The sequence below is a fragment of the Prosopis cineraria genome, unplaced genomic scaffold (genome assembly GCF_029017545.1).
Source record: "Prosopis cineraria cultivar Desert tree isolate PC_DT_omini unplaced genomic scaffold, ASM2901754v1 PC1829, whole genome shotgun sequence".
NCBI lineage: Eukaryota > Viridiplantae > Streptophyta > Magnoliopsida > Fabales > Fabaceae > Prosopis > Prosopis cineraria.
Genome location: NW_026557154.1, coordinates 1 through 27420, shown reverse-complemented (window position 1 = coordinate 27420; position 27420 = coordinate 1). Strand labels below are relative to the sequence as shown.

The 27420-nt window shown below is 31.5% G+C and overlaps 1 protein-coding gene and 2 pseudogenes across 1 annotated transcript; 2 read left to right on the top strand and 1 right to left on the bottom strand.

Annotated features, from left to right (window-relative positions):
• Window positions 1-2197: 2197 nt before the first annotated feature.
• On the top strand, window positions 2198-3094 carry LOC129300965 (oxoglutarate-dependent flavonoid 7-O-demethylase 1-like; annotated as a pseudogene).
• Window positions 3095-8714: 5620 nt separating this feature from the next.
• LOC129300967 (uncharacterized) lies at window positions 8715-11544 on the bottom strand (annotated as a pseudogene).
• Window positions 11545-21779: 10235 nt separating this feature from the next.
• On the top strand, window positions 21780-26152 carry LOC129300968 (beta-glucosidase 13-like). Its single transcript, XM_054939560.1, has 13 exons — window positions 21780-21879; window positions 22081-22150; window positions 22738-22796; window positions 22890-22965; window positions 23127-23204; window positions 23317-23404; window positions 23508-23763; window positions 23868-23983; window positions 24117-24331; window positions 24425-24456; window positions 24959-25061; window positions 25175-25271; window positions 25669-26152. Exons 4-13 carry the CDS (start codon window positions 22905-22907, stop codon window positions 25835-25837), a joined length of 1215 nt encoding a protein of 404 aa, XP_054795535.1. The 5' UTR covers window positions 21780-21879; window positions 22081-22150; window positions 22738-22796; window positions 22890-22904; the 3' UTR covers window positions 25838-26152.
• The last annotated feature ends 1268 nt before the right edge of the window (window positions 26153-27420 follow it).

Genomic DNA, 27420 nt, shown 5'->3' with positions numbered 1-27420 from the left:
TCCCGTTACATTGTCGGACTCCTTTGAGGGGTTTCCATTATCATTTCAAGGCTTAAAAAAGCATGAAACTACTTTCTGATCAATATAATGCTAGTATAAAACATACACAAGCAGATTTTTAAAGAAAATGTCTACGTTCTATGACTTTTCAGCTACCCAATGTCATAGAAAGATATATGGTAGCTTAAAATCTATTTATAAAATGAAAAACTAGCATAATTCTGTGAATCAGAATAGAAGCCAGATAGTTGAGACAAATATAGCTATATTCTTATATCCGTTCTTTTAAGAGAGGAGTTCTATTCCTTGAGAACCCAAAGATTGAATTATCCTGTCGACCAGATACTATACTTCCTGGGTTCCTCGATATAACTTCAAGAAAGGGACCAATCAATGCCCGGAGAACATGCAGGTTCAATGATCTATCAATCAAATAAAGTCTAAGCTCTAATCGTTGTTATCCTCGTTAAAGATCACAGAAATAACACAAGCCAGATTCAGCAACCGCACCAGCAACCATGAAATGGTGTCATTTAAAGTTCTTTCCCATTCACAAACGCTAAAAATTATCAAATTTTAAAGCACAAAAGGATAAAGTAAGAGAACAGTAGCAAAAAATTAAAGAACCCTAACCCTAAACTCAAACCGAAAAAGAATTGCAAATCTTGATGAAGTACGGGAAGAATTAAGCAACTTCTAGTAAGCTCACCACTACTATCGTAGGGCTCGTAGTCCATAGCCAGCTTGCCCTGGAATCGATAGCCCAGATCCAGAAAAATGCGAAAGCACCAAAGTTGAGAGCAAATGTCGAACAATAACTCGAACAGCGCCAGAATCAGCAAGAACGATGCAGCACCAAGCAAACAGTGTTGTCAAATTATTCGAACGTGGATGAAGTAAGCCCTGACGAGAACCCAAACGGTGGCGCAGGGTTGTTGTCGGAGCGATTACGGCGGGTTATAATGATGGAGCGGAGCTCAGGTCGGACCCGACACTGGGTTATGGGTGCGAGGACGAGCGTGCTACACTGTTCAATTTTTTCCCTTTCTTTTTTCTTTTCTTTGGTTTTTTTTACGATTTAATAATTAATATTATTGATTAAAAAAAAAAATCTGGGCGGACTTGAAAACATTAACGGGGAAATTAAGATTAATAATTGAGTTTGAGTTCCGCGCCCTTTTGAGAGCATCGAATTTTTGCCCCTTGTAAAATCTAGCAAATGAAACTTGGAGAACGCCTTGCATTGATTTTCATATCATTTGAGTTTTTTTTTTTTGAATGATTAATAAAGCTTTTATGCCTACTTTTTAACATTCATTGCTTTCAAGCAAATTTAAATAAAAAATACCACTATTTACAATCTTATTCATACACATTCTCCTCTCTGTAGTCTCTCCTTATCATCTATCCAATACAATATCACCGCCTAAGCCATCTTTGGTTCCGTCGTTGACTTGACAATCACGCCTCTCTGTTCACCGAATGCCATGGCTGAGATTACAACCTGGAATTATCTCTTCTCAGTTTCAAGTGTTCAAGAACTAGCTATTCAAAGGCTAGAGCAGGTGCCACCTAGGTACATCAGAGATGATCATGAAATCGGAGCCTGCCCTTCTGATTCATCTCTCTTCGTGTTCCTCTCATCGACATGGCCAAGTTGGTGAACACAGAGACAAGAGCTCAAGAGCTTCAAAACGCTTCATCTTGCTTACACACACTGGGGGTCTCTTTCAGGTGCTTCAAATTCTATGCTTCATTGGGTCAATCTTTTCTGAAGTCATCATTTTTGTTTTACCCCTGGTTTCATGGTTTTGCAGCTAGTGAACCATGGAGTTTCTGATGAATCTCTTAGAAAATGAGGGATCAAGTTGAAGGGTTTTTTAAGCTTCCATTTAAAGAAAAGATGAGATGGGCACAGAGACCAGGAAGTCTTGAAGGCTACGGACAAGCATTTGTAACCTCAGAGAACCAAAAGCTGGATTGGAATGACATGATTTTTCTCAAAACTCAACCTACTCAAAATAGAATTTAGATTTGTGGCCACAAAAAATCCACAAGTTCAGGTTAGTGCATACATCCCTCACTTCATTTAAGTAACAACTCTTATGAGTTATGGCACATTGGAAAACAAAAAATTATATTTTTGTCACATTCTTTCTGATGCTTTGAAGGATGTCATTTAAAATTGTGTTTCAGGGAAACCTTGCATAGATATTCTGAAGAAATGAGAGAGACAGCAAGTTCAGTAGTGAGGTTCATTTGTATGGCTTTGGGGGTTGAGGCTCCAAAGCCATTATTAGAGAGCTTTGAAGAGGGACAATATGATATAAGGATGAATTACTACCCTCCTTGTCTTGAGCCTGAAAGAGTTCTGGGGCTTATGCCTCATGCTGACAATTTTGCCATCATTCTCTTGCTTGAATGTGGACACTTGCCTAGATTACAATTCCTCAAAGATAGAAAATGGGTCCTTGTTCAACCTATTGGAGGAGCCATTGTTGTCAACATAGGCCAAATCTTTGAGGTTTGTCATTGATTATTCTGTAAAACTAACCCACACAATCATTTGCATTACTTTTATTTATTTGCATTTGTTTTATGTGTTTGGATTTTTCTTTTTAAAGCTTAGTCCAAGATATTTTACAATTTCAAACGATCCACTTATTTGGTGGTGAATTGTTGAATAAACTGTGTAGGTGATGAGCAATGGCATTTACAAAGCACCAATTCACAGAGCTCTTGTGAATAAATTGAAGGAGAGGTTATCATAGTCACATTTTGTTTTCCCAATCATTTTGTAGATATTGGACCATTTGAAAAGCTTATTAGTGAGGGAAAGCTTCCTGTATATAAGACCATGACAAATGTAGAGTACTTCCATAGATTTTTCAATAGGCAGTTGGAGGAATCATTCATTGATAGCCTCAAAATATGACTCAAAAAGCCTAGCATTTTTTTAAAATAAGCAAATGAGAATCAAACAAATGGAATCAAAAAAAAGAAAGAATAATATTTGAAGATTTGGAAATTAAGGGGAGATTTGAAAAAAAATTTGTTATCTCTCCTTTATTTCAATAATTTTTCTAATAAATGTAATCCCTTATTTGTATACTTTTGATTATGAATTGAATAAGATTGATATTTGAGTATTCTCTCTCTCCCTTGAGTTTCTTCTCTTCTCCCTCTATTCCTCTAGTTTCTCTCTCTCCTCTTCTACCTCCTCTTCTTCTACATCACAACCCATTTATGACTTTGATTGCCTTTTCTTCTTGATGTTATTGCAAGAGGTGTTTGAATTAATTTGGTTGTACCTCGATCATTTTTTTTCAATTAACAAAGGACAATAAAACAATTACCTCCATCCAAAAAGTCCAAGAGTTGTTCAAGAAATTGAAATAGTCTTATTTGATTATAAAATTAGCTACATAGTTTTCTTGATAAAATGGCTATATGTTTAGAACCTGAGAGATGAGGATTTTAAAGAAATATGGGGTTTAATCCCATTACATGAGGGGAAAAAGGAAAAATAATCATTTTAATTTAGCCCACCACAAGTGTGTTGAAGTTTTTTTAAACACAAGGCCATAAAGAACCATGCAAAAGAAAAAAAAAGATTCAATCATATCAAAATCATACAATTAAACATCATGTGTTGAATTAACAGAAAGAACTAAAAGGAGAAGGGCATGGTGGCATGGACACGTTAGTGACACCTTCAAGCATTTAGGTGACCATCTTCATGGAAGGTTTCAAAGATAGGTCCTCCTGTATGCACCAAAGAGCCACCATCACTAGCTTTTCTAACCTCTTTATGTCATTTTTAGCCTCTTCATGTTCATCTACAAGCTTTTTTAATCTTCTTTTTTTATAGCAATCATAAATCTAGTCAACCAGTATCACTTCCTCTTCATTCTCTCTTCCCATGTCAAGACTTTCCTACAAAATAAAATCTCTAACAACATCACTCTATAACTATAAACATCAATTTTTGCAATAATAGGAGTGTTCCTAAACCATTCTAGTGCTACATAACCTCTTGTCCCTCTAATCATTGTATGGGTTTGAGTTTGATCACTCAGAAGTAGCTTTGACAACCTAAAATATGATATTCTTATCGTAAACGAATCATCTAGAAGGATATTTTGAGGCTTGATGTCACAGTGGATGATCTGGGTGACACATTCTTCATGTAAGTACATGATCCCTCTTGCAATCCTAGATGCTATTTGGATTCTTTTATTCCAGTCAAGTCTGGAGATCCCAAAAAGGAAGGTAGCTACTATTCCATTTCATGACTTATACACCAAGAGCTTGTCCGGTCCTTCATCACAGAACCCCATAAGTCTAACTAGGTTCCTGTGATGAGTTTTTGTTATTATGCTCACTTCTATTTTGAACTCCTTTTCTCCCTTTGGTATAGCTTATCCAACTTCTTCATAGTAACATAGGTTCTTGAACTTGATGAGAATATGACCCCTTAATACATAGTACCAAAAGCACCTCTTCCTAATTCTTCTTTGAATCTATTTATGGCTTCTTGTAGATCTTTATAGGTGAAAGTTTGAAGATTTAAATCTAAAAGACTTGGTCTACATCTATTTTTATGCCTCCTTTGATATAAAGTAAGGAAAATGAATATTAATTGCTATAGTAAAAAGTAAGTTGAGAACACAGAGCTACCTAACAGAAGTGCTCCTGCTAAAATCAAGGTTGCTTGGTCCTTCTTCCTTGTGTTTCTATCCTCTGAAAGGGATTCATCTAAAGGAACATCATATTTAGGCAGTTTTATTAGAGCCTTCCCATTCACATCCTAGTCTTGCCTTCTATTTAACAGAGGCAATTTCTTCTTCCAACACGTGCCTTCCTTTATAACAGCAACCACATAGTAGCAATCATAAAGGCAAGATTGGCTGGAATCATTTTCATTTAGTCCTTGCAATTATTCAAAATTTGAAGATGTAGGCCAAAAAGTATTGGATAGCTCTTGTATCTTGTATATATCCTCTGGTCTTGACTTACTTGATTCATAATTTACTTGCTTATCTAGCTTACAACCATTGAACTTGTTAGTAGGATTTAAGGGGGGAAACCCAGGAAGACAATCACATAATGGCCTTTTGTTAGCATCCAATCTGTAGAAGCCATTATAGCCACAAGGTCCTCTTCCCAAGTCACCACTCATATTTGAGCAAATGTCATTAGGGATAGACTAAACAATGGTCCAAGAACCCTAGTTCCTACCTTTCTTATCCTTGGGATGAATATTGAGTGAAAATCCTATCAAAATCAAGTATTTCCTTGTAATGGAAATCTCCTAAAGAAACTTGTAATTTATTTGCAATATTGATAGCGTTGCCATTCCTCCTAACCACATTGACAAAACCTAACTCATTAAGAACCAGGTGATACCCAGAATCTATACAATCAGAACTATTAGCTATTTTGATGTTGAAATAAGGCATGTAGCAGGGGCAATTGGTTGAAGAACTACATCGCCATAATCTTGAATGCGATTCCCTTTAAATAGTTTCTATCCATTCTCCTTGAAGTTAGCTTTCCACCAATTTCCAGTACCCAAGTTTGAAGTAAGGCATTTATAGGGTCTTTGAAGCTCTCCTGCACATAGCTAGAACCTTTGATAAGGATAAAATTTCCCATGTCAAGCATGCCAACATATGAAATCTTATCATTAACAACAGACATGGGCATAGGAATTTCCAGGCCTTTTGGACCAGTGAGTATAAATTGACCATTTGTGGTGAGTTCAATTTTTAATCCTTTTAGTGATGGATTATATCTATTTGCCTACCAAACTATGGTTTCATATGAGATTTCTTCATACCAGATGGCAAGCAAAAAGAGATTTTGATCATTATCGGTGGTATAAAAGCCAAAGGCAAATTCGCTATATGGTGATAGCCAGGAAGAAGAAAGAGAAGAAGAAGAAGGATCCTTAAAAGCTAACAGAGATGATCCTAAGGTTATGTTTGCAGTTCAAGATGTTACCACCATAAATGATAGCATAAGAAGCAGTGAGAGGCCACACTAAAAAAGGCGATTCATGGTAATATAATATGCGAGACGTTCAAGCTGTAGAGGTTTGGCTCTATATTTCTTATAGCCAACTTAGTGGGATTCATACATATGTGAGTTATACACACACACATACACAAACACATTATCTGCTAATTAAGTTAGTAATTGAGGTTGTGGATTTTTCATAGATAGCCTAAGGCAGTGGTTAAGGAAGAAAGCCCATGTGTTAATTGATAGTGAATTCTAAGAAGTCCTCTTTTCTTTATCAAAATGTCAAATTTATGGTTGCATGTCAAGGTCACTAATTTTGATACTATATTTCTGATAATGGTGTCTAAAAGCTCCTGAAATTCTAAGAGGTTTTCTTTTTTTTTTTTGGTTGAATTTTCATTTTTGCTTTAAAATCTTAGGAAAATGACAATAAAGTCTTAAAAGGATATATTAATGATAGTTAAGTCTTTGATAAATTTTTTACAAAATAAATTATAAATATCAATTCAAATAGTTATAAATAGAAATCTAAATTACAAACTAATTGTTATATTTAGAATTTAAATATCATATTTACAATTGAAACTTTTAAATTTGAAACTACTTGAAATAATGTTATTTTCCCTATAATCTTTTGTATTTTATTTGATGAGGTAGAAGTTTTTGAATAAAGACAAAATTGTCTCAAAAACCTAAGGTTTGTAAAATGATAATCTTAACCAAAGTTAACACTAATTTTTGTTAACTACATACTGAACATTTTGCCTTATATATATACCCGTGGAATGTTGACTTGGAAGATATCTAAGTGCAAAATTTACGATAAGTTTGGACTTAGCAATGTTAAAATTTCTCTAGTGTTTTTCAAACATATTAGAGATTGAAGGATATGAGGAAGAGAGAGAGTAGAAAATACCATTTGACATTTAAAATTTAATGGAGGAAAATATTTTTGGTCAATTGCATGATGTCTCAAGAAATGCTATGTGGTTGGTATTACTTAAGTTACCTTTCTTTTTTACTTTTCTCATAAAGTACAATGTCCACGGTAAATACCCAAAAAATTCAACATTGTTGATAATGCATTGAAGTTGAGACCTTAGGATTTGAAAAAAAAACTTGGTATGAAAGTGATCAAGTCAAAGATATTAAAGATGAATTGATGATGATGTCAAAATGATAAGCACAGTATCCCATTATCATTAAGGTCTTTGAATTTACTATACTTATCAATTTGTTTAATTAACTTTTATTAATTTTATTGTTTATATTTTCTTAAATTATCATATTAATCTTTTAAGTTTTAATATATAAATTGAGTCTTAAATTAATCTAATGTATAAAATATTAACTTGACATGTATATATAAGTAAATGGGAAAAAATTAGCCCTCAAAATATAATTTGTATCAACAAAGACTCTTATGATACATATTGTTCTTTTGTTTTTTAAAATTTCCTAAGTCATTTTTTAACATCAATAAGTACACTTCTTTTCATTAACCTATATGACTATCATTAATATTCCATCATTCTTGTCAAGAAATTTTAAAAGTGTTGCAATCTATCTATACAATAAGAACCGAATCAATAATTGAGGTAAATTTAAAAAACTAAATTGATAAAAATTAAATTTAAGAAATCAAATCAATAATTGATGCAAACTTAAGGGAATAAATAAAAAAATAAATAAATATTGGTTATTGATTCATGTCAAGAACATGCAAGCTTCCTTTCACATTAGATTTCTTATTTTAAATTGCACCACACTAGTTTAACTACAATTTATTTCACACCTAAATCATCATTAGCATAAAAGTAATATTGTGAAATCAAATAATGTTACTGAAAGGCATAGAAGTGAGTTGATTATGAAAGATGTGAGAGCAAAGTATTCTAAATAAGATAGTCCATACTATGAAGAGCACAGTTAGTGTAGATAAGGATGTTTGCCTAGTCTCAAAACTTAAAACTAATAATGCATATATTCAATGGGGCATGTAACACAAGAATCATCCAAACTACAAATGAACCACACTCTTATCCAATACTTGATGCAATGTGTATGTGAGAGTATAAACTTAAAACTATTGCTTTAGTCCATTACAAAAGAAAAAAGTTTTAATTTACACAATAATAAACACAAGATGCTCAAATCAAACAGTGCTGAATATTTTTAAGACATTCCACTTGTTTAATTCTTAAACCCTGTAGAGTCATAGCTTGCCATGAAATTAAAAACTAGCCCATCCAGTAGGTTGAGAAGCGAACTTGCTCTTATAGGTAAACTTAACCTGAGAATTACTCCCATCAATAGTATGCATAGGCATTTGTGGGCTTCCAATGTGCATAGTAGAAAAGCTTTTGTTCTAAAAGCCCAAGAATTAAAATGCATAGTTGGTTTGATTGGCTGCTTGTTTTGTTGATCACTCCTATTACCACCAAACTTAGAAGTATTGATAGCGAAAAAAGACTTTTGTGGCCGAGGTTCCTTTAGAAAAGCTTGCCATGATGACTTAGGTTCTAAATCAAGAGTTTTCCATTCAACTTTGTTTTGCAATTGTTCTTGAATTGTCCCACATCTCTACCATAATAACGCAACACATAGAGTCATGTGTCAAAAAACCAAAGCTATATAATTTGAAAACTTAAAGCTACATAAATACAACAATAAATCACAAAATAAAATTACCATAGCAGATGTTGCATATGTTGAAGGTGTTCTAAGAGCCTCCTTTTTGGTGATAGAGTTTTAGCTGTAAGTGCCAGCTTGAGATCTTTGATTTCCTATCTTTAAGACTGACAAATGGCAGTGAGCTTTTCACACTTGGAAGTCATTTCATCTTTTTCCAAGTTAACTTTCATTAATTGCTCCTTAAGTTTCTCCACCTTATCCTCTAATGTTGCTTCCCTATCAGATTTATAATTGGATCCAAAGTTGAATTTACTTGTATCACATTCAACAATAAAAGTGTTAAAAGCCTGGTCTTGAAAAGTAGTTTTGTTTTCTATATTCAATGATATTTGCTTCTCACTACTATGATCTTGACTCAGGGAAATTTTTATTTCCAAGTCCTTAGAAGAATTGGCATCAGGCTTGTTTGATTTTCCATGTAAATTGCTTTTCAAAGTATGAGATTAGGCATTGACCTCTTTGTTATTATTAGGTAATTGATTATTCTCTGAATGAATTTTATCAAATTTTGATGAAATATGATGGGTAGCTGGTTCATTATCAAATATGTGTTTGCCCTTTCCTTTTATGGTAAGTGATTTTTGTGCATGTTGAGTAGATCAGAAGGCACCAAGTTAGCCCCTACCTCCACCTCCCTTAAAAGAAAAGGGTGACTGTAACGAAGTTTTATGTTCTACAGATAGTAGGGGAAGACTCTTATAAGGCATTTGGGGTGATCTGTAATCAGCTTTAAAGTACTTGTCAAAATTTAAATATAAATAAATCAATCTTTGTCTAGTATCATGCTCACAGTGTTAAATTAAAATTAAAACTTCCAATTTTCTACCAAAACTTCTATCTACTAACACACATGTTGGATCACATTTCGATCTTTTGAAACAAGAAAACCTAAAATCTTAATTTCTTAGTCTACAGTCATCTCACCTCCATGATTGTTGGAAGAAGAAAATTCAAGTGGTGTATTTGGTAATGACTTTTGCAAATTGATAGGTAACTGCTCATTAACATGAAACCAAACCTGCCATCATGGTAAATTATCCAGTATTAACAATCTTATTGTCAAAATGCCAGCACCGCCTAAGAATGCCATTGACATGGATGATCTAAGACCAACCTAAATTATTAGAGATGAATGTCCAATCAAGCAAAATGCTTACCTGCGTGATATCTAGTCTATCATTTGGTCTAGCTTGAAGCATGTCTCTAATTAAGTCTATAATGGATGAACTATATTTAGGTAAACTAGGGACGCGATAGTTTCCATTAAGGACTTGAAGCTTTGATTCTCCATTAAATGTACTCTTAAAGTAGCATATGCAAAAGAGAAGGCATCTAAGAGCCTAACATTTTAAAGATGGTTGAGCTGCACTTAGTCTTAAAACATTTTGTAAAAGCTTTTATAAAAGAGATGGGCGGAGTCTCCCTTACTTACCCATATGTCCACTTTTTCATTAATGACTTCTCTCAGAAATAGATCCCATATCTAAAACGTGTTAGTAGAATATGGTTAGCAACTATTTTCATCACACAAGACTAGTTGTATTTAAGAAAACAAATTTCAACTTGCCTCAGGGGCCCTATAGGCAGGAGTTGTGTACTTTTTGATATTATCTTCCTCAATCCCCATTTCTTCTAGTTTCTCAAAACGTTTGTGATTGGTAGTTGTGCTTCCAAAGTCGCACAATTTCAACAAGCCATTTGATGTTAATAGAAGATTTTCAGCTTTTAAGTCTATGGAAAATGGAGAAGAAAAGAATTCATTAATCGCATTTCATAAATTATTATTTGAGTACACATTGTAGAAGCTCTATAAACTCTTCCAGGTCACGCCCAAAGAAAATAAATTTACTCATATTAAATGGTACGATTGAAAAATATATTTATTAGAAAGGGATACTTTCTCAATGCCTTAAAACAATAACATAATAGAAAAACTATGTCTCAATATCTAAAGATGAATTTGTGACAAATATAGATAAGATAAAGTATAAGGCTATAGGGAAATATTATATCTATTAATGTAAATACAAGTTATATATCTAACTGTTAGCACAAAAAGATTTATTGTTCATATCCATGTGAATTCAAAAAAGTTTTATGTTAGAGGTTTATATCTAACAATCTAAGAAGAAAAACAAAGTAGCAAGAATGATGCAAAATTATAACAATTATTACATAAAAGACAGATTGATAATATGAAATTCCAAATTGGTACATTTAATAGTAAGAGTTACACACAAACATAAGACCACTTATTAAAAAAAAAGAAAAATAAAAGAAAAGAAACTGGGGAAAAATAATAAAAAACTTAAAAAGGGAGAAAATGCTGTCTTTGACAAAACATCGCTGTCAATTTTACTGATAAGTAATAGGTGGGGATTGGCAGTGCATTGCAAAAATTGCATTGCATATATCCCTAAAAATCAATAAAACCTGTTGCTCATCAAAATAACCTGCTTCTTGGCTCTCAAGCACCGATACTAGAGACTTTTCATAGAATTCCATCACAAGGAAGGCCTCTTTTGTTTAGCCCATATCAAAGATTGTATGTGCAAAAAGTGTGACAACATTAGGATGCCCTTTCAATGACTTCATTACTGAGATCTCCTTCTTTACCAATCCAAGGGATTCTTCATCATTGCATATAATATGCTTCAAAGCAAATTGTTTTAACATGTGTGCAGCATCATGAGCCAAATAGACACAAGAGAAACCCCCTTCAGCAATGGCCTTTTGAACATTTATTTTAAGATTGCCAACATCTATAGTTCGTCCTTCAAGCCCAGTTGGCTCTTTATGTGTGAATGGCTTAAATCTCTACATCTTTTATGTAACAAAGAGTAGGACACTACACAAGCAAATAAATAATATTATGAGCAGTACTATCCAAAGAAAAAAGGACACAAGTTCTGTTATTGCAAAATAATATTAATATAGTACATAAATCTAATCATGATGGTAAGCAAAATAAAGCGCTTCAAATTGCTAGTAGCTGGCTTTACCATTTGACTCAATCTTTAACATTGATTAATTCAAATTTAATCAATTAATTCAAAATTTTGAAAAAAAGGGAGTTGCAAGTGCAATAAGATTAAGAAATTTCAAGAACAACCATAAAAAGTGAATTCAAGGATGGAACCTTTTAATGCATCACATCAATATTTGAATGCCAACCACACTTCAATATGGCAAAACAGTGTGACTTTATAATTCTTATACACCCTTCATTGCATACGAGCAATTTAAGAAAATTCTAGCAGGACTTTGATTTTATCATAAATTTTTAATCATGACCACATTTTGTCAATATTCATTCAATAAGATAATGGGCATCAATAGATCGAATCACATACAAGGAAGTCATAGCTATCTTACCTCAGCTTTAAAGATTGTTTAATAGAGAGTTTTAAACCCAAATTTAGATCTCTAACAACAAAAGAAAGCAGCTCAAATTTTAAAAAACGCACTAAAAACTCGACTGAACGTCAATTAATCGACTTCAATTTGTGTTAACATTAAGCAACCTATCATCCCAAAGATAGCAATGCTCTAATAAAAAACAAAAAAAACAAAAGAAAAGAATGTCGATATCATCCTTGACAACATAAATCTAAAACAAATTAAATCCCAATATTCTTTCATGAAAAATACAAAAAATTGTATAATAATCATAAGAAAGCTCCTTGTGTCCACTTGTTTAATGCAAATTGAGCAATGAAGAAGTTCATCGCTAAAGGCCAACTAAATCTAAAAATACACCATTAACGCAACAAATTGAGACCAAGGGTAATATTAGCTGATCCATAAAGGCAATATAAAACTAATAAAACTTTAGCTTCCTCCAACGATTTCACATCAAGGTGGGTGTAGCAAAACAAAAAGCAAAAGGGTAAGGTATATATATATATAGGTGGGTAAATTAAAGCAGATCAAAATAGGGAGGACATGAGTTGAAAGCGATAAGAATCAAGATCGTATGAAGCATGTGATCTCATAAATCAGACAGTTAAAGATCCACGTCAAAGGTAGTGGTGATTGCATAAGTGAGGATCCATAATGTTTTGATGGAGAAGGGGAGTATTGAGGATGATCAGCACTTGAATGGTTATTGAATCAATCAAAACACTAAGTTACAGGTTAGTGGTTCAACTAAGATTAAACCGGTGGCAAACTGATCATAATTAAAATAATACAATTTCAATAAAAAGACATTAATTATAAAAATATTTAATCAAATCCAAGATTAATCTCTAATACAAGATATCAGTACAATAATAATTATAGAAATATAACCACTCAAATGTCAAACAATAATAAAAAAAATAACAATAGACAAAACAATCGAAAATGCTAAGTAACAATAGACAAGTCAACAACAGCAAATAATGTAGAAACCACTCATTTTAAATTAAAAATGAAAAGAAGAAGAGATTCATTAGGATAGATAGAGGATAGTGATGTGATAGCGAGTTTTACTTCACAGTGAGTTCTGCTTCATTGTGAGAGAGAGGAGAGTCAAGAACTACACGAATTGTGCATCACAATCATAGCAAGTTCTACACTTCTACTATACCATGAGAGAGATAGAGTTCCACCTAGGAAAGCCAAGAGCCTAGAAGAGCAACAACGATAGAATGGGCAGTGATGATAACCGATGACCGACGAGTAGGGTTCGATTTGAGCTAATGCTAGGGATGAGTGTTCAAAGCTCTTGAGAGTAGGGTTCAATCGATTGATTTTAGAATTCAAAAACAAAACCAACAAAGCCTTTTTGCCTTTTTGCTTTTTCATTTTTTTTTCTTTTTTCTAAACTCCAAAATGTCATCATTTTGGGGGCTTTGAAAGGAAAAATAAGATGTTTTAGGGTTTTTGAATGGCAAAATAGGTGACTTGGTTGACCCAGCTAACCCATCAGGCTACCTAATTTACACTAGGTTAACCCCAGGTTGGCCAGGTCACTCACTAACTAGGTCAGGATGAAAATTGAACCGGTAAAAAGGCTAGGTCACTGGTTCACAGGTTGACCTGATCGATCCGGTCCAACTTTCCATACAATGCTTGAACGTGACTTGACTTTTTCATTATTAGAAATATCTGAATTTTGTTATCCAAAAAGAAAAACAAAAGGAGGAATCCTTGCACGACGTGATGGCACGTTATTAGCTTGCTACAATATATTTTTCAGGCATATACTCTATATAGAAGATTTTTGAGAATTTACTGTAAAGTTTTAAAAGAAGAATTTAATGATAGATATATTGGACAAATTTTTTTTAAAGAAATGAGGGGTAAACATTGATTCATGAAGTTTCATACAAAAATTTAAATTATTGTAAGTTAAGAGATGCATTTATAGTTAAAATTTTAAAATTTACTTTTTAAAATTTATTATTGAACCTAGCTATAATTAATTTTCTTTTGGACAATCAATACCTATACCTATATATGAGTATGTATATATATATATATATATATATATATAATTCTACAATAATTTTTTTTTGCTCTTTATTTTTATTTATATGGATATGTATGGTTGTGTGCGTACATATTCGTGAACTCTTACTGAAAAGAAAATGATTCCCACTTGAAGTGCAGTAAGCACCGAGCTCCCCTCCTATGGAGAGAGACTTGAAGCTTGACCATTCAAAATGCTTAACTTGATCATAGAAATTATAAAATAATGAAAGAGGATTTGGCATGCTTTAAAAAAAAAACTCAAAATTTCGGTTGCATTTAGCACAAAATGCATGGGAATAAAATTTCCAAATGATTAAAAAGAATAACAATTTTTTATCTGCATAACAATTTATATATGTATATATATATTTTTTATTACAAGGGCACTTCTATGATCCATTATCCACAAATCAATGCTTGGTTGGATATGATATGTTACAATACAAAGGGCACCTAAGATGCAAGGGTGGAACCACGTTATTGTTAAGGGGGCCTTGCCCCCCCCCTCAACTTTCTCCCCTATATATATATATGTATGTATGTATATGTGTGTGTGTGCACGCATTGAAGACTTTAGCAAGTAATGGTTACGGTGAGAAATGGTAGTGGTGTGAAATTGTGTCCCTCTCAACATCAATGGGTTCTACTACTAAAATTTCACTTCTCTCTCTCTTTATATATGTCCTTTCCTCTTCACTATATAATTTTTTATATGTTTAAATAGAAATAAAATACATAATTACCCATTTTATAAAAAGTTTTGTTGTTTACTAAATCTTATATTAATATTCTACACATTTTATTTTTCAATTAAATTGTCTGAAAGTTGAGAATTTCTACATTTGTATGGAGACATATTTTTTAGTTAAATTGCATAAAATGTTAATTAAAATTATTTTGAATATCTAAACCTTATACTCTTAAAATATATATATATATATAAATATAAATATGCGTGATGTCACTATACATTTTAAAATATTTTTGAAAATATTATATATAACTATACATAATTTTAATCTAATGATTTTTAAGTTATAAAATTATTTAAAAGAAAAATTAAAAATATAAATTAATTTTTTAAAAAATCCCCCCCAAAAATGGTAATGTTGGTTTTGCCCCTGCCAAGATGTATGCTTGCATGAAAAGTATTCATAGAATGAAACGGGACCAAAACATTCATGTGCCATGTCTTGTTCTAAAAAATAATCAAGATTAAATTTTTATCTCGTATCTTGTCTCTCACTAAAACTGTCTTTTTCTGTTAGGAATTACGATGGGATCAAGATAACTCGAGATGTCTCGCTATCTTGATAAAATGGATAATATGAAAAAAATGTCTGAATAACAATATTCATCAAAATTTTAAAGACAAAAGTATATTTTTAGTCCTATAACTTTATATAAGGTTTCATTTTAGTTTTTTAATTTTGTAATTAATCCTAACATTATGAGTTTCAATTGATTATCTTTGGTGTCAATCATTATTATTTTGAAAAAAATAAATTTAATATGTCAACGTTTGAAAATATTTTGTCAATGTTTAAAAGTTTAATGTAAAAATTTGTTGAGATAAAACTAACAATGTTAGGATCAAAAGACTAAAAAGATATTTTATAAAGTTAAGGGATTAAAATAAAATATTGTATAAAGTTAAAGGACTAAATATATATTTTAACTGATTTTAAATCACATAAATTATTAAGTTTAAAATCAAAACAATACAAGTATAGAAATCACAACAATTTAAAGTTAGTTATTGAATTATATCAATCACAACTATAAGTGTACAACTTAAAGTTAAGTATACATGAGACATAACACATTATGATGCACAACATTAAATTATTATTATTTTTCTTTAATTGAGATATGTTAAACTAGCGACTCTTCTAAAAATAAAATAAAAAATATGATATAAATAAAAATTATTAAATAGATAGATATAAGAATAATTTGTATTGATATAATTAATATATTATAAAGGAAAAGATTACCCTGTATTACTTAATCTATATCATTAAAATTATTAATATAAAAAATTTTTATTTTTAAATAGAAATATAAATTATAATTAATACAAGTGCAAATTATATTAATATAATTAATATATTTCATGTATATTTTAAAAATAAAAATAATATTTATATATATAATATTCAGGATAAGACAGGGATGTCTTAAGGGTAATCTCGTGTTTCGTTCTATCTCAAATCCCTTTCCTGTCCCATTTTTCAAAGTCTCATCTCATTTTTTTTTTGGGTCTAGGATGACTTATCCCGATATACTGGGATGGAATTGGGCCGACAAAGATGGGTACAAAGTTAAACACTTCTATTTGCCTAAATAATTGAAATATGTACTCGAGACTTCTATTTTAACACTTCAAAAGTAAAAAGGAATTCCAGCTTGAGCTCAATGTACTGCTAGATTATTGGAAGTAATTTTGTTTAAGAAATTGTTGGGTGTTAAATATTGGTATATTTTTTAAGACATATTCAAACATTGGTTTATTATATTGTAAGGGATTAGCCCTTCTTTTAAATCTAACTCACTCTCTTGATTTTTATACATACTCCTTTTAAACCATAATATAAGTCACAGTTAATTAATTCATGATTTACGAATAATGTTAATTAAATCTTAAATTCTTAAAAATATTCATATCTTCTCATTTCTTCCTTTTTTTAAATACCATAAATAAAAGCCTTGATAATAGTAATTAAGATTTTATTGCATATTTTTTTAAAAAAGAGTCATAAATGAACTAGGGGTATAGTTGAAAAAAATAAATATAAAATTTAACCAATGCCCTACATTCTGGATCATGCAATATTTATATAAGGTGTCTTATATTATAATATGAAGGAAATATATATTGATATGGTTGTCTGATGTTCAAATTTTTTTTTTGGGTGAAAATATAAAGCAAAGCCCAAACCTCTTAATGAACTCGGGTCATGCACCGAAAGGCCCAACATTAGGGAAGAGGTAAATAAATAGTGGCGGGAATAAAAGCCCAGAAAGAATCAAAGAACATTAGAACAAGTTCACAAGAGTCTGACAAGGGGAAAAAAAGTTCACAAGAGAAATTTTTTTTTTTTGAATAAAAGGCCACGGTAAAGTTCGTGCAAGGATCGAGATCAGGTAAGGTCAGAAGTTATAAAGCTTATACAATCAATTAGTAGAATATCAAAAAAATAAATATCGAAATTATCCAATAACACCTTGTATGCCATAAGATTAGCGTATTTATTAGTTTTTCTGAAAACGTGCTCAAAAATTATCTCCCAATTACGCATGATAATATCTCTTATATTTTTGATGATGAGTTCACAAGAGAATTTGGTGCGCTATGTACTTTACAGATTTTTTCCCCGTCGACTACTGAAAAGGGAAAATTTTAATCAAAAGAGCCAGAGAGTAGTTTTGGAATGTCACTAGATTTAAAACCCAGAAAAAAATAAATAAATAAAACCATTAGCTCCTAACTAATTTCGACCTATTTCTTTGGTATATATGTTTCGGTTGAATAGATCTTATAAAAAAAAATAGAGTATACAATGCATGGAAACATATTTAGTTACGTGACAAATATACATGATATTCATTGTACTCTATAATGTTATTGTTTCATAATACTTGTCTACATTTTCATATACACTACACGGCATGTCAAAAATAAATCACAAATTCACAGTGTTTAATTATAAATAGCATAATTTACTACTCCTTATGGTCATTAATATAAGATATTTTTTTAATTTTATCCATATTAAATATACATAAAAAAATTTGCAATAAAAAAGTTATGACATTGTTTATGAATTAAGTTTTAATATCTTTCAAAAACTTGAGATTATTAGTTTATAAAATCAAAAGAGCATGCCATCTCAAGACTATGTCATAAGCTTGTGCTTGTTCCATGCACTTCCAAGTCCAAATGGAGATGTTTAAAGGGAAAATATTACCTAAGGATCCATGTAGCTCTTTAATGGGAAAGAATGATCTTATAATTATGAAATATCACTAAAACCCTGGGATCTAATTAAAAATATGATTTAGGGGGGAACCTGTTTGCTAAGTGAATGGAAAACATAGTTAAATGAATATACGTTGATTATTAACGTATTGTTCCTTGACTCAATACCCAATTGGTTGTTTTTTATTCAAGACCAACAGTTATACAATTATTACATGTCCTAACTGCCTTATCAGGTTAATCAATAACTTAAAAAAGACTAATTAGGAGAGGCATGATTGCAACAAAATTTGTTTTGAATAAACAAGTAATTAACCATCTGAGTATTCATAGGTAACTATATGTGAACAACAAGCACCTATTTAATAATGAACAATTTAGAAAAATTTGATAAAGCATTTTAATTATATATGTGTTGGTCCTAAATAAATAAATAATTTATTCAGATTTTGATAAGTAACCATAAGAAAGTAACAAATACCCATTCATTTATGAATAATTTAGAAAAATGGACAAGACATGTACTAATTGTACAAGCCTAAGTCTTAAATTAAATAAACAAGCAACAATTCATGTATCGACAAGTAAACATGTGTTAGTAACAGCTAGACATTTGTTTAATTGTGTTTCCTATTTAATTACGTTTCTTGTTTACTTAGCAGGAGTAATCAGGTCTTCTACTCTTAAATTTTATTTGCAATTAGGTCCAGAGAGATGCGATTCTAGGACAATAACAGATCCTTCTTCACTAGTAAGAAGTTAGATATTTTCCAATATTTAAAAGGCAAATACATTTCAAGACACTGCGCATGTTTGGCTTTCCACTGGGTAAAGCTCCATTATATAAATGGCAAAAAATTGTTGCACCTAACAAAAAAACAAACACACTCTTAAAGATATAAAAATGGGTCGTCCAAACAAAAAATGAAAATAGAAAAATGTTAAATATATGCACATTTCTCCCTTTTTATTTTGTATTACTAATAAATATTTTATTATTGGAAGTACTTTTGTTTGAGGTATAATGGGTATTAAAAGTAAAAATATATTCCAATGACAATTTGAATGTTGGTTTATCATGTTGTGAGAGACTAATCCTTCTTTAAGATTTAATCATGTTAGTATTTGTATCTTATTTTTTATTTGTAATTTGAGGAAGTTAATCAATTTAAATTTTCTTTTATGGTATTCATTTGTTATATTTGGATCTTTTTTATAATTGTAAGTCTTTTTTTTTGTAATTTTTAAAGTAAAGCTGTGCCTGGCAAGGGAAAAAAAGTAAGGGGAGTGAAAAGTTGGGAGAAAACGACATTTTTTTTTTTAGCTTGGCCAAGAGAAAAAAATGAAAAGGAGTGGACGTTGGGAGAAAAATAATATGTAGGGCTCATATATTTTTATCTTTAATTTTTTTTTCGTTAAATATGAGGAGATTTTTAAGAGAAGACTCAATTTTTTAATTTACCTATGAATCTTTTCGTTTCCAGCATGTTACCTCCTCCCATTTTTATTCTAATTTTTTCTCCACTTTAGAATATAGATTATTGTATATTTAATAATTTAAAAAATAAAAATAAAAATTGGACAAAATATTTTTCTTGCCATCATAAGATAAAAGAATTTACAATTATATTTTCTATTTAATCAGTAATATATAATAAAATTTATATAAATAATATATTAAAATGTTAAATTTTAGAGAAAATTATGTATAGGTTTCATGGAGTAGCCTTATTTGCAAATAAGTTACAAAATTTAAAAAATATAGTCAAATTCTTTGAAACGTAAGTGTAATTTAAAATCAGAATACAAAAACAATACTACCCTCATTTGTAATGCATAATTAGTTTAACTATTAAATGTGAAAAATTATAATTATAAAAAGTTAAAATGATAATTGTAAATTACTAATAAAATAATTATAAAAATTAGTATTAAACTTTGTTAAAAGTGCATGATCAATTTAATTATTAGATATGTGAAGTTACATTATGTGAACAATTAATATTAAACTTTGTAATAACGTATGATCAATTTAATTATTAGATATGTAAAGTTGTAATTATAAAATATTAAAGTGATAATTATAAATTATTGATGGGATAGTTGCATACAATTAGTATTAAACTTGTGGTATATTATTAGTTTAACTATTGAATATGTGTAGTTACAATTGTAAAAAGTTAGAGTGATAATTATATTATAAATTATTGATTAATTAGTTATAAATTACTTGATAGATGTAATGTATTTATAATTAGAGAACTATTATCTTTGCACCTCAATTTTAAATTATACTTAGATCCTAAGAAAAATTTTAAATTTCACAAGACTTATTTATAAATAATTCTACTTTATGAGACTTATACATAACTTTTTCTAAACTTTATTATGGATAAATATTTTTTTATAAATAACAAGGAAAAATTAATTTTTCGATCTTTGTAGTTTTGACCCAATTATAACTTAATCCCTTAACCTTGACTTGTTATAACTTAGACTCTAAAATTTTGGCTCCGTTGCAAATCAATCCATGAATTTTGCTTATTGTAATTTAGTCTCTGAAATTTTAACATATTAAATATTGGTCCCTATATTTTAAAAAATAAAATTATAAAGATTCAAAATATTTTAAAATTTATTACTAATATTTTAAATTGTTAAACCCTTTTAATCTTTATAAATATTATAAATATTAAAAGTTTAAAGTATTTTTAATTTTTATAATTTTATTTTTTAAAATATAGGGACTAATATTTAAGAAGTTAAAACTTTAGGAATTCAATTGTAAGAGGTAAAATTTAAAGACTGATTTATAATCGAGTCAAAATTTTAGAGACTGAATTATAATGTATTAAAGTTAAAAAACTGAGTTACAACTGGATTAAAATTATAAAGACTAAATAATTAATTTTTCAAATAATAAAGTTGTTCTTGTCTAATTGAAATAACAATTTTTTTCTTCATGCAGCCTTCTCTTACTAAGCGAAATATAAGGAGAGAAAACTATATTCCTTCGCTTTTCTCTCATCTCCATTTTCTGTTGTTAAAATGAATCTTTATTTTATTAACAGTGGAAGAAATATTGTATTGTTTTCAATTGTTGATAGAAACATTGATCATAAAATACTAAACGCTCTTTGAAGGACCAAATGTCTTCTAAAATCTAACCTTTGCGAAAGAAACATCACTCTAATAGCTTCTCAAAAAAAAAAAAAAAGAAAACTGACAACTGAAAAATTTCAAAGATGGAAATTGGAAGAGATGGTATTGGTATCATGAAGGTTCTCTTCAGAAAAGCTCGTATATATTATAAACATATCGGTGCAGCGTCAAAAAGCAAAAAGTTTTATTAGTTTAAGCATGGAATTTTTATTAGATCGCCCACACCGAGAATAATGGCATCCTTCGTCTAAGTGACTTGTTAGTAAGAAAAGGTGTAACTTTTTTCCGTTTCCTTTTCAGTAAGAAAAAGACAAACGCTTCCTTGTGCTGCTGCTTTTCTTCAAGACATAATATAACAATACACGCGCTTTCTTACGGAAGGAGGAAGGAAGTTTGAGAATCAAATTCAAACGCCAAAAAACAATGTGGCGGGGTAGTAGGGGTTTTCTTCTCCTAGTGCTGCTCTCTCTTCCCTTTTCGATTCAGTAGCTTCTCTGAATCGTAGCAGTTTTCCGGCGGATTTCTTTTTTGGAACTGCATCTTCCGCTTATCAGGTTTTGTTATTTGCATCCATGGCTCCTTCTACCTCCTAACATTGTGTGTAGTTCTGTATCTGCATCTGGCTAAGTGAATGAAGTGTGAGGCTGCCTGTGGGCTGTGGTTTACTTTGCTTTCAACGTTGTTTGGTTATTTGCGTTTCCCCATGTTAATAGTTTTGATCTTAATAGTTTTCTGACTTTCTCCTGTAAATGAAGTATGAAGGTGCCGCAAACGAAGGAGGTAGAGGCCCTAGCATTTGGGACACCTACACTCACAGATACCCCGGTATGACTATTTGACTCTAACTCTTAGCAGGCTAGCAGCTTCTCATATTTTTTTTAATCCCTAGAAGGCACAGAAGTATCATCTGTTCTCATTGGAACCTTTTATGACGATTCACGCAAATATGAGTTTCAATCCTTTATATGGTTTTGTTTAAAAGATTAGGACATGATATCGAGGAATTTAATGCCCTCTTTTACTGAAGTAGTTTAGCATGGTCTTTTTCTTGTCCCCAAATAGTAGAGTAACATCCTCTATTGTAGCTGAAATATTTTATGAAAGTTCGTACATAGATGAAATTGAATCCTTTCTTTCTGTTCAGAGTTAGAAACGATAATAAGGTAGTTGATGTCTTCTTCTTAATTAAGTAACACTCTGGCATGGCGATTCTTGAAATCCCCAGATAGCTGATTAATATCCTCTGTTTTTGCTGAAATATTTTATGAAGATTGGTTTATGTGGAATCCATCCTTTTCAGAAGCAAGATTATAAATTATATTAAGGAACTTGTTGTTCTTTTTCTTGATTAAATTTTATTATCAAACAAACACAAAGGCTTGAGGGGTTGAAACATTTTCTTGGTTCTTTAGAAAGGATAGCTGACCACAGTAATGGGGATGTTGCTACTGATTCATATCATCACTACAAGGTACTTTCATTCTCTAAGTATTTTAAATTTTAAATTGCTGAGCTTCATTTTCGTCTGGACTGATAACACTTTCCTTGCACAAAAAATTGTTAGGAAGATGTGGCTTTGATGAAGGATGTTGGATTTAATGCATACAGATTTTCGATCTCTTGGTCCAGAATACTTCCCAGTGAGAACTGAAAAAAACTAAGCTTTCCTATGTTCCTTTTATTTTCCTCAGATTTAATGTTCAATAACTGAGCCTTTCCCCCTTTTGAGACGCAGTAAGAGGTTAAATTTGGATCATCAGTTTTATGATCTAATCAATCTCATGATTAAATTATGTTCTAGGGGGGAACCTTAAAGGAGGAGTGAACCAAGAAGGCATTGCATATTACAATAATCTCATAAATGAACTCTTATCAAAAGGTCAGCAGAATTTGTGTGTCAGTGTGTGTGTGTGTGTGTGTGTGATTCATTATACTTATGTCCCAAAATCAAAACCAAGTTGAATTGAATTTCTCATTCCTTATGCTCACAGGAATACAGCCCTTTATAACACTATTCCACTGGGACCTCCCTCAAGCTCTTGAAGATGAATATGGTGGTTTTCTTAGCCCGAAAATTGTGTAAGTATTAATTATAATCACATGGTTTTTCTATAATGCTTGGAACCCCCTTCTATGTTTTTTCTGGCTGCCTGAAACATTCACCCTTTGGTTTTGCGAACAGGCAGGATTTTGCATCCTATGCAGAAATATGCTTCAAAGAGTTTGGAGACAGGGTAAAGCACTGGATCACTCTTAATGAGCCACTGTCCTTTATCGTTGGTGGTTATGCAAATGGTGGATCTCCTCCTGGAAGATGCTCTAAGTGGCTAGGCCCAAACTGTAATGTTGGTGATTCTAGTACTGAGCCTTACCTTGCTTCCCACCACCAGCTTCTTGCTCATGCTGCAGCTGTCAAAGTCTATCGGGAGAAGTACCAGGTTACTGCATTTATATGGTTTTATAATCCAACAGATCAAATTAGATTTCATTTTCATGAACGAACCTTGTAGCTTGGTTAAAACAATGATGATCTTTTTAACAGATTTCCCAGAAAGGTCAAATAGGGATAACCCTAAATACTGGTTGGGTTATGCCTTTGACCCCATCTAATGCTGACAAAGAGGCAGCAGCTCGGAGTCTTGCTTTTTCATATGACTGGTAAGTGTCTGTTTCACTTGAACATAATCTACTTGTTTCAAATTCTTACCTGTCTTGTAGTGCCTCCCCTCCTCTCTCTTGTAATTCCTCATGGGTGATCAGGCCTAGCACTCATCATTCCTTGCTTTTGAAGGTTCATGGAACCCCTGCATTCTGGTTTATACCCTGCTGTAATGGTTGAAAAAGTTGGTGCGCGATTGCCGAAGTTTTCCAGAAGCGAATCCTTAATGGTTAAAGGGTCCTTCGATTTCATAGGTTTGAACTATTACACTTCAAATTATGCAGCTGCTACTCCTTGTCAACATGAAAAGCGAACCTTATTCACAGACCCTTGCGTTAGATCTACTAGTAAGCTACGGATGAACCTTATATATATCTCTGCACCCACTTTTATTGAGTTTGCAAATATTTGCTTACTTATGATCCCTCGTGCTTCTTCAGCTGTAAGAAACGGAGTTCTCATTGGTCCAAAGGTAACTACTCATCTAGAGATAACTTCTACTTTGTTTAGAGACACTCTAGTGCATGAAATTGAATGTAATCTCTAAGACTCTTTCGTAGTCAAAGCCTGAGTTACTAGATCAAGTAGGTTGGCTCAATGATTTCCTGGTTTAAAGGGTGGATGGCAATGAAAGCCATCCCTAGTGTGGCGTTTTAATCCACTATCCAGGCATTTTAATTTTCCAAGTCCTTGAATCGTACTTAAATGATACATGGGCAAAGCCAATATTGTACTCATTCATTATAAATATTGAATTTGCAATATATCTTGTGCTCAAAATTTTATGAATAGGTTTCTAAATGCTTGAAACGTGAAGGATTTATATACCAAACGCCACCAAGTTCATTTATATTTATTTCTATAGTAAAAACCTAGCAACTGATCTAAGTAAAAGTTAGATTGAATTAATATTTTTCTGGCTTATAGGGTGGACTCCCTTAAAAAGAAAATTGAGAAGTGAAATAATTTTGCAGGCTGCCTCAGACTGGCTCTATGTTTATCCACGAGGAATTCAAGAGCTACTACAATACACGAAGGAGAAATTTAACAATCCTGTCATTTACATAACGGAAAATGGTAAGATTAGCCACTTTTTTTCTCCTCTAACCGTAAAGGCTTGGCTTGGATCTTTACCAAATCAAAGCCCCTGTGTTTTGTTCTCCCCTTCATCAGATTTCATGTATTCACAGGAATTGATGAGGCCAATGATGGTAAAAGGAATCTCGATGACAAAATGAGGATGGACTACATCAGAAACCACCTTCTGTATGTTCAAAGGGCCATAAGGTGAGTGCAAAAGTGAATCAGTTCACTTGCAGCTTGAGAAACACGCACACAACACAACACAGTAAGATATCTAGCGTTCAAACAGACAGTTTTAGGCACATATATAAATGAACTCAACAAAAATTCATCAAAGTGGATATTTTAGGTGGTGGGATCCATTTGCTCACCTGCCTTTTGAGTTTCTTTTTATTGACCCCTTGCTCCAGGTAGCAGCAAAGTATATTGCTCTTGCTAATTTCTTGTGTTCAGAATCAGATGCAATTTGAAGTATCGTGTTGTATTTTTTGATACAAGTGTCTTCCACAAAATTAAGCACGGGCATGGCTCCAGTTTTGATGAGGCCATTTGTCATAGGTTGCAAAGCTCATGCTTCTCAGTTAACTTTGAATTTTGTCAGGAATGGTGTGAGGGTGAAGGGCTACTTTGCATGGTCATTCTTAGACAATTTTGAGTGGGGTGCCGGATACACTGTTCGGTTTGGAATGGTGTACGTAGACTACAAGAATGGGCAGAGAAGGTACCGTAAAAGATCAGCTTTATGGTTCAAAGTTTTTCTTCGCGGATGAAACGTCATGATTAGACTGGGCAGAGAAGGTACCGTAAGCTTAAGCGTGGCCACTATATGAAATTGATGTCTGATAATTGGCTCTAAGACTGCTTCATTGTAATCTGAGGTTCATGTCTTTCCTTGATCTGTTTTCTGTACTTTGTTGTCTATTAGCCAACCCATAATATGGCGAGACTTTTGTTGTTCCGTTGGTAATACTTAACAAATTAGTGGACTCTTCAACATTATGAATGTGGCTACAAGTACCAGTGCTTACATTTTGTAGGTTAACGGCAGGTTTGTTTAAGATTAGAAAAGATTAGGGGAAAAAAAGGTAATTTTGATTGGTTAAACATGAGGGAGTCGTTGGGAGATGTGTTGGAAATAATTTTGTTTTAACTTGATACAAATGTGTTTATGATAAATAATGATATTGGGTTGCAATACCATAGTGAACTGGTTGGAGTTGAAATAGAATTTTAAGATGCGTGTGTTGTTTAGTTAGAAGAAGAATGAAGCCAAAAGTTAAGATATGCATTTAATGGAGGGTGAGCGATGAAGCTTTCATTAACAGATTGTGGACTAGTAACACTGTGTTAGCACTATGCCTTGCATAAATAAGTTGAGATTTGTGAATTTTTGTAGAGTTTGCCTTTTTAAAGAAAAATAAAATTTTATATTTTATAAAGAATAATGAAATAAGGAAAATATTAAAAAAGGAAAGCTTTACGGAAATCCATATATCCCAACTTCAGATGATTTAAATCCTACTTAATCTCATGAATTTTGTGTCTCTTTGTAAAATTCTTGCAATTATTTTTTCTATTTTTCAAAATATTTCTTTACAACACATCAATATTATTGTTATGTACACTTTTGATTGGGAATGGATTTGGTAACGAGAGCTTGCTTGGTCTTCATAACCCCGGTTTTTCTGGGCTTTAGCCTGAAAGCTCACATATTTCTTTGAAAAAAATTTAATTATGTTGATACATAATTTAAATATTGTGTCATTTTAATATATCAATTCAAAAATAAAGCAAATAATTTTAACCATATTATTTGCAATATTATTAATTTTAATCCAACAATTTCAATTAAATGTTGACGGAAAAAATAATAAAATACAAAGCTTAAAAAAATTAGTACTTGAACTATCTTTTAAAGGGTTTAAAATATGTTTGGGCCTTAAACCCTTTTTTACTTTTATATAAAAAGAGTACATTTTTAAAGTTCGGCTTTCAAAAAATACAAAGCGAGGAATCCATTTTTGGGACAATGTTGGGTCTTGTGAAATCCTTTGAGTGATGGGACTCCATCCCCATATATTGAAGCATGGACATGTTTTTTTACCAATAACTATGGAGATCGATTATTATATAAAAATAAATATATGTCAACTCACGGGTGTCTGACTGACTGTCGGTCTGCGCCAGAGGATATCATAAAAAAAATAAAGGGATATTTGATAAATAAATATATTGTTTAGTATATGATAGGTTGATGCTATTATTTTTTAATAAGTACTTTGAGTCTTTGCGATATTTTCTTTAGGAAGAATAAAAGAAAAGTTTAAAAAATCAATTAATTTAATTTAAATTT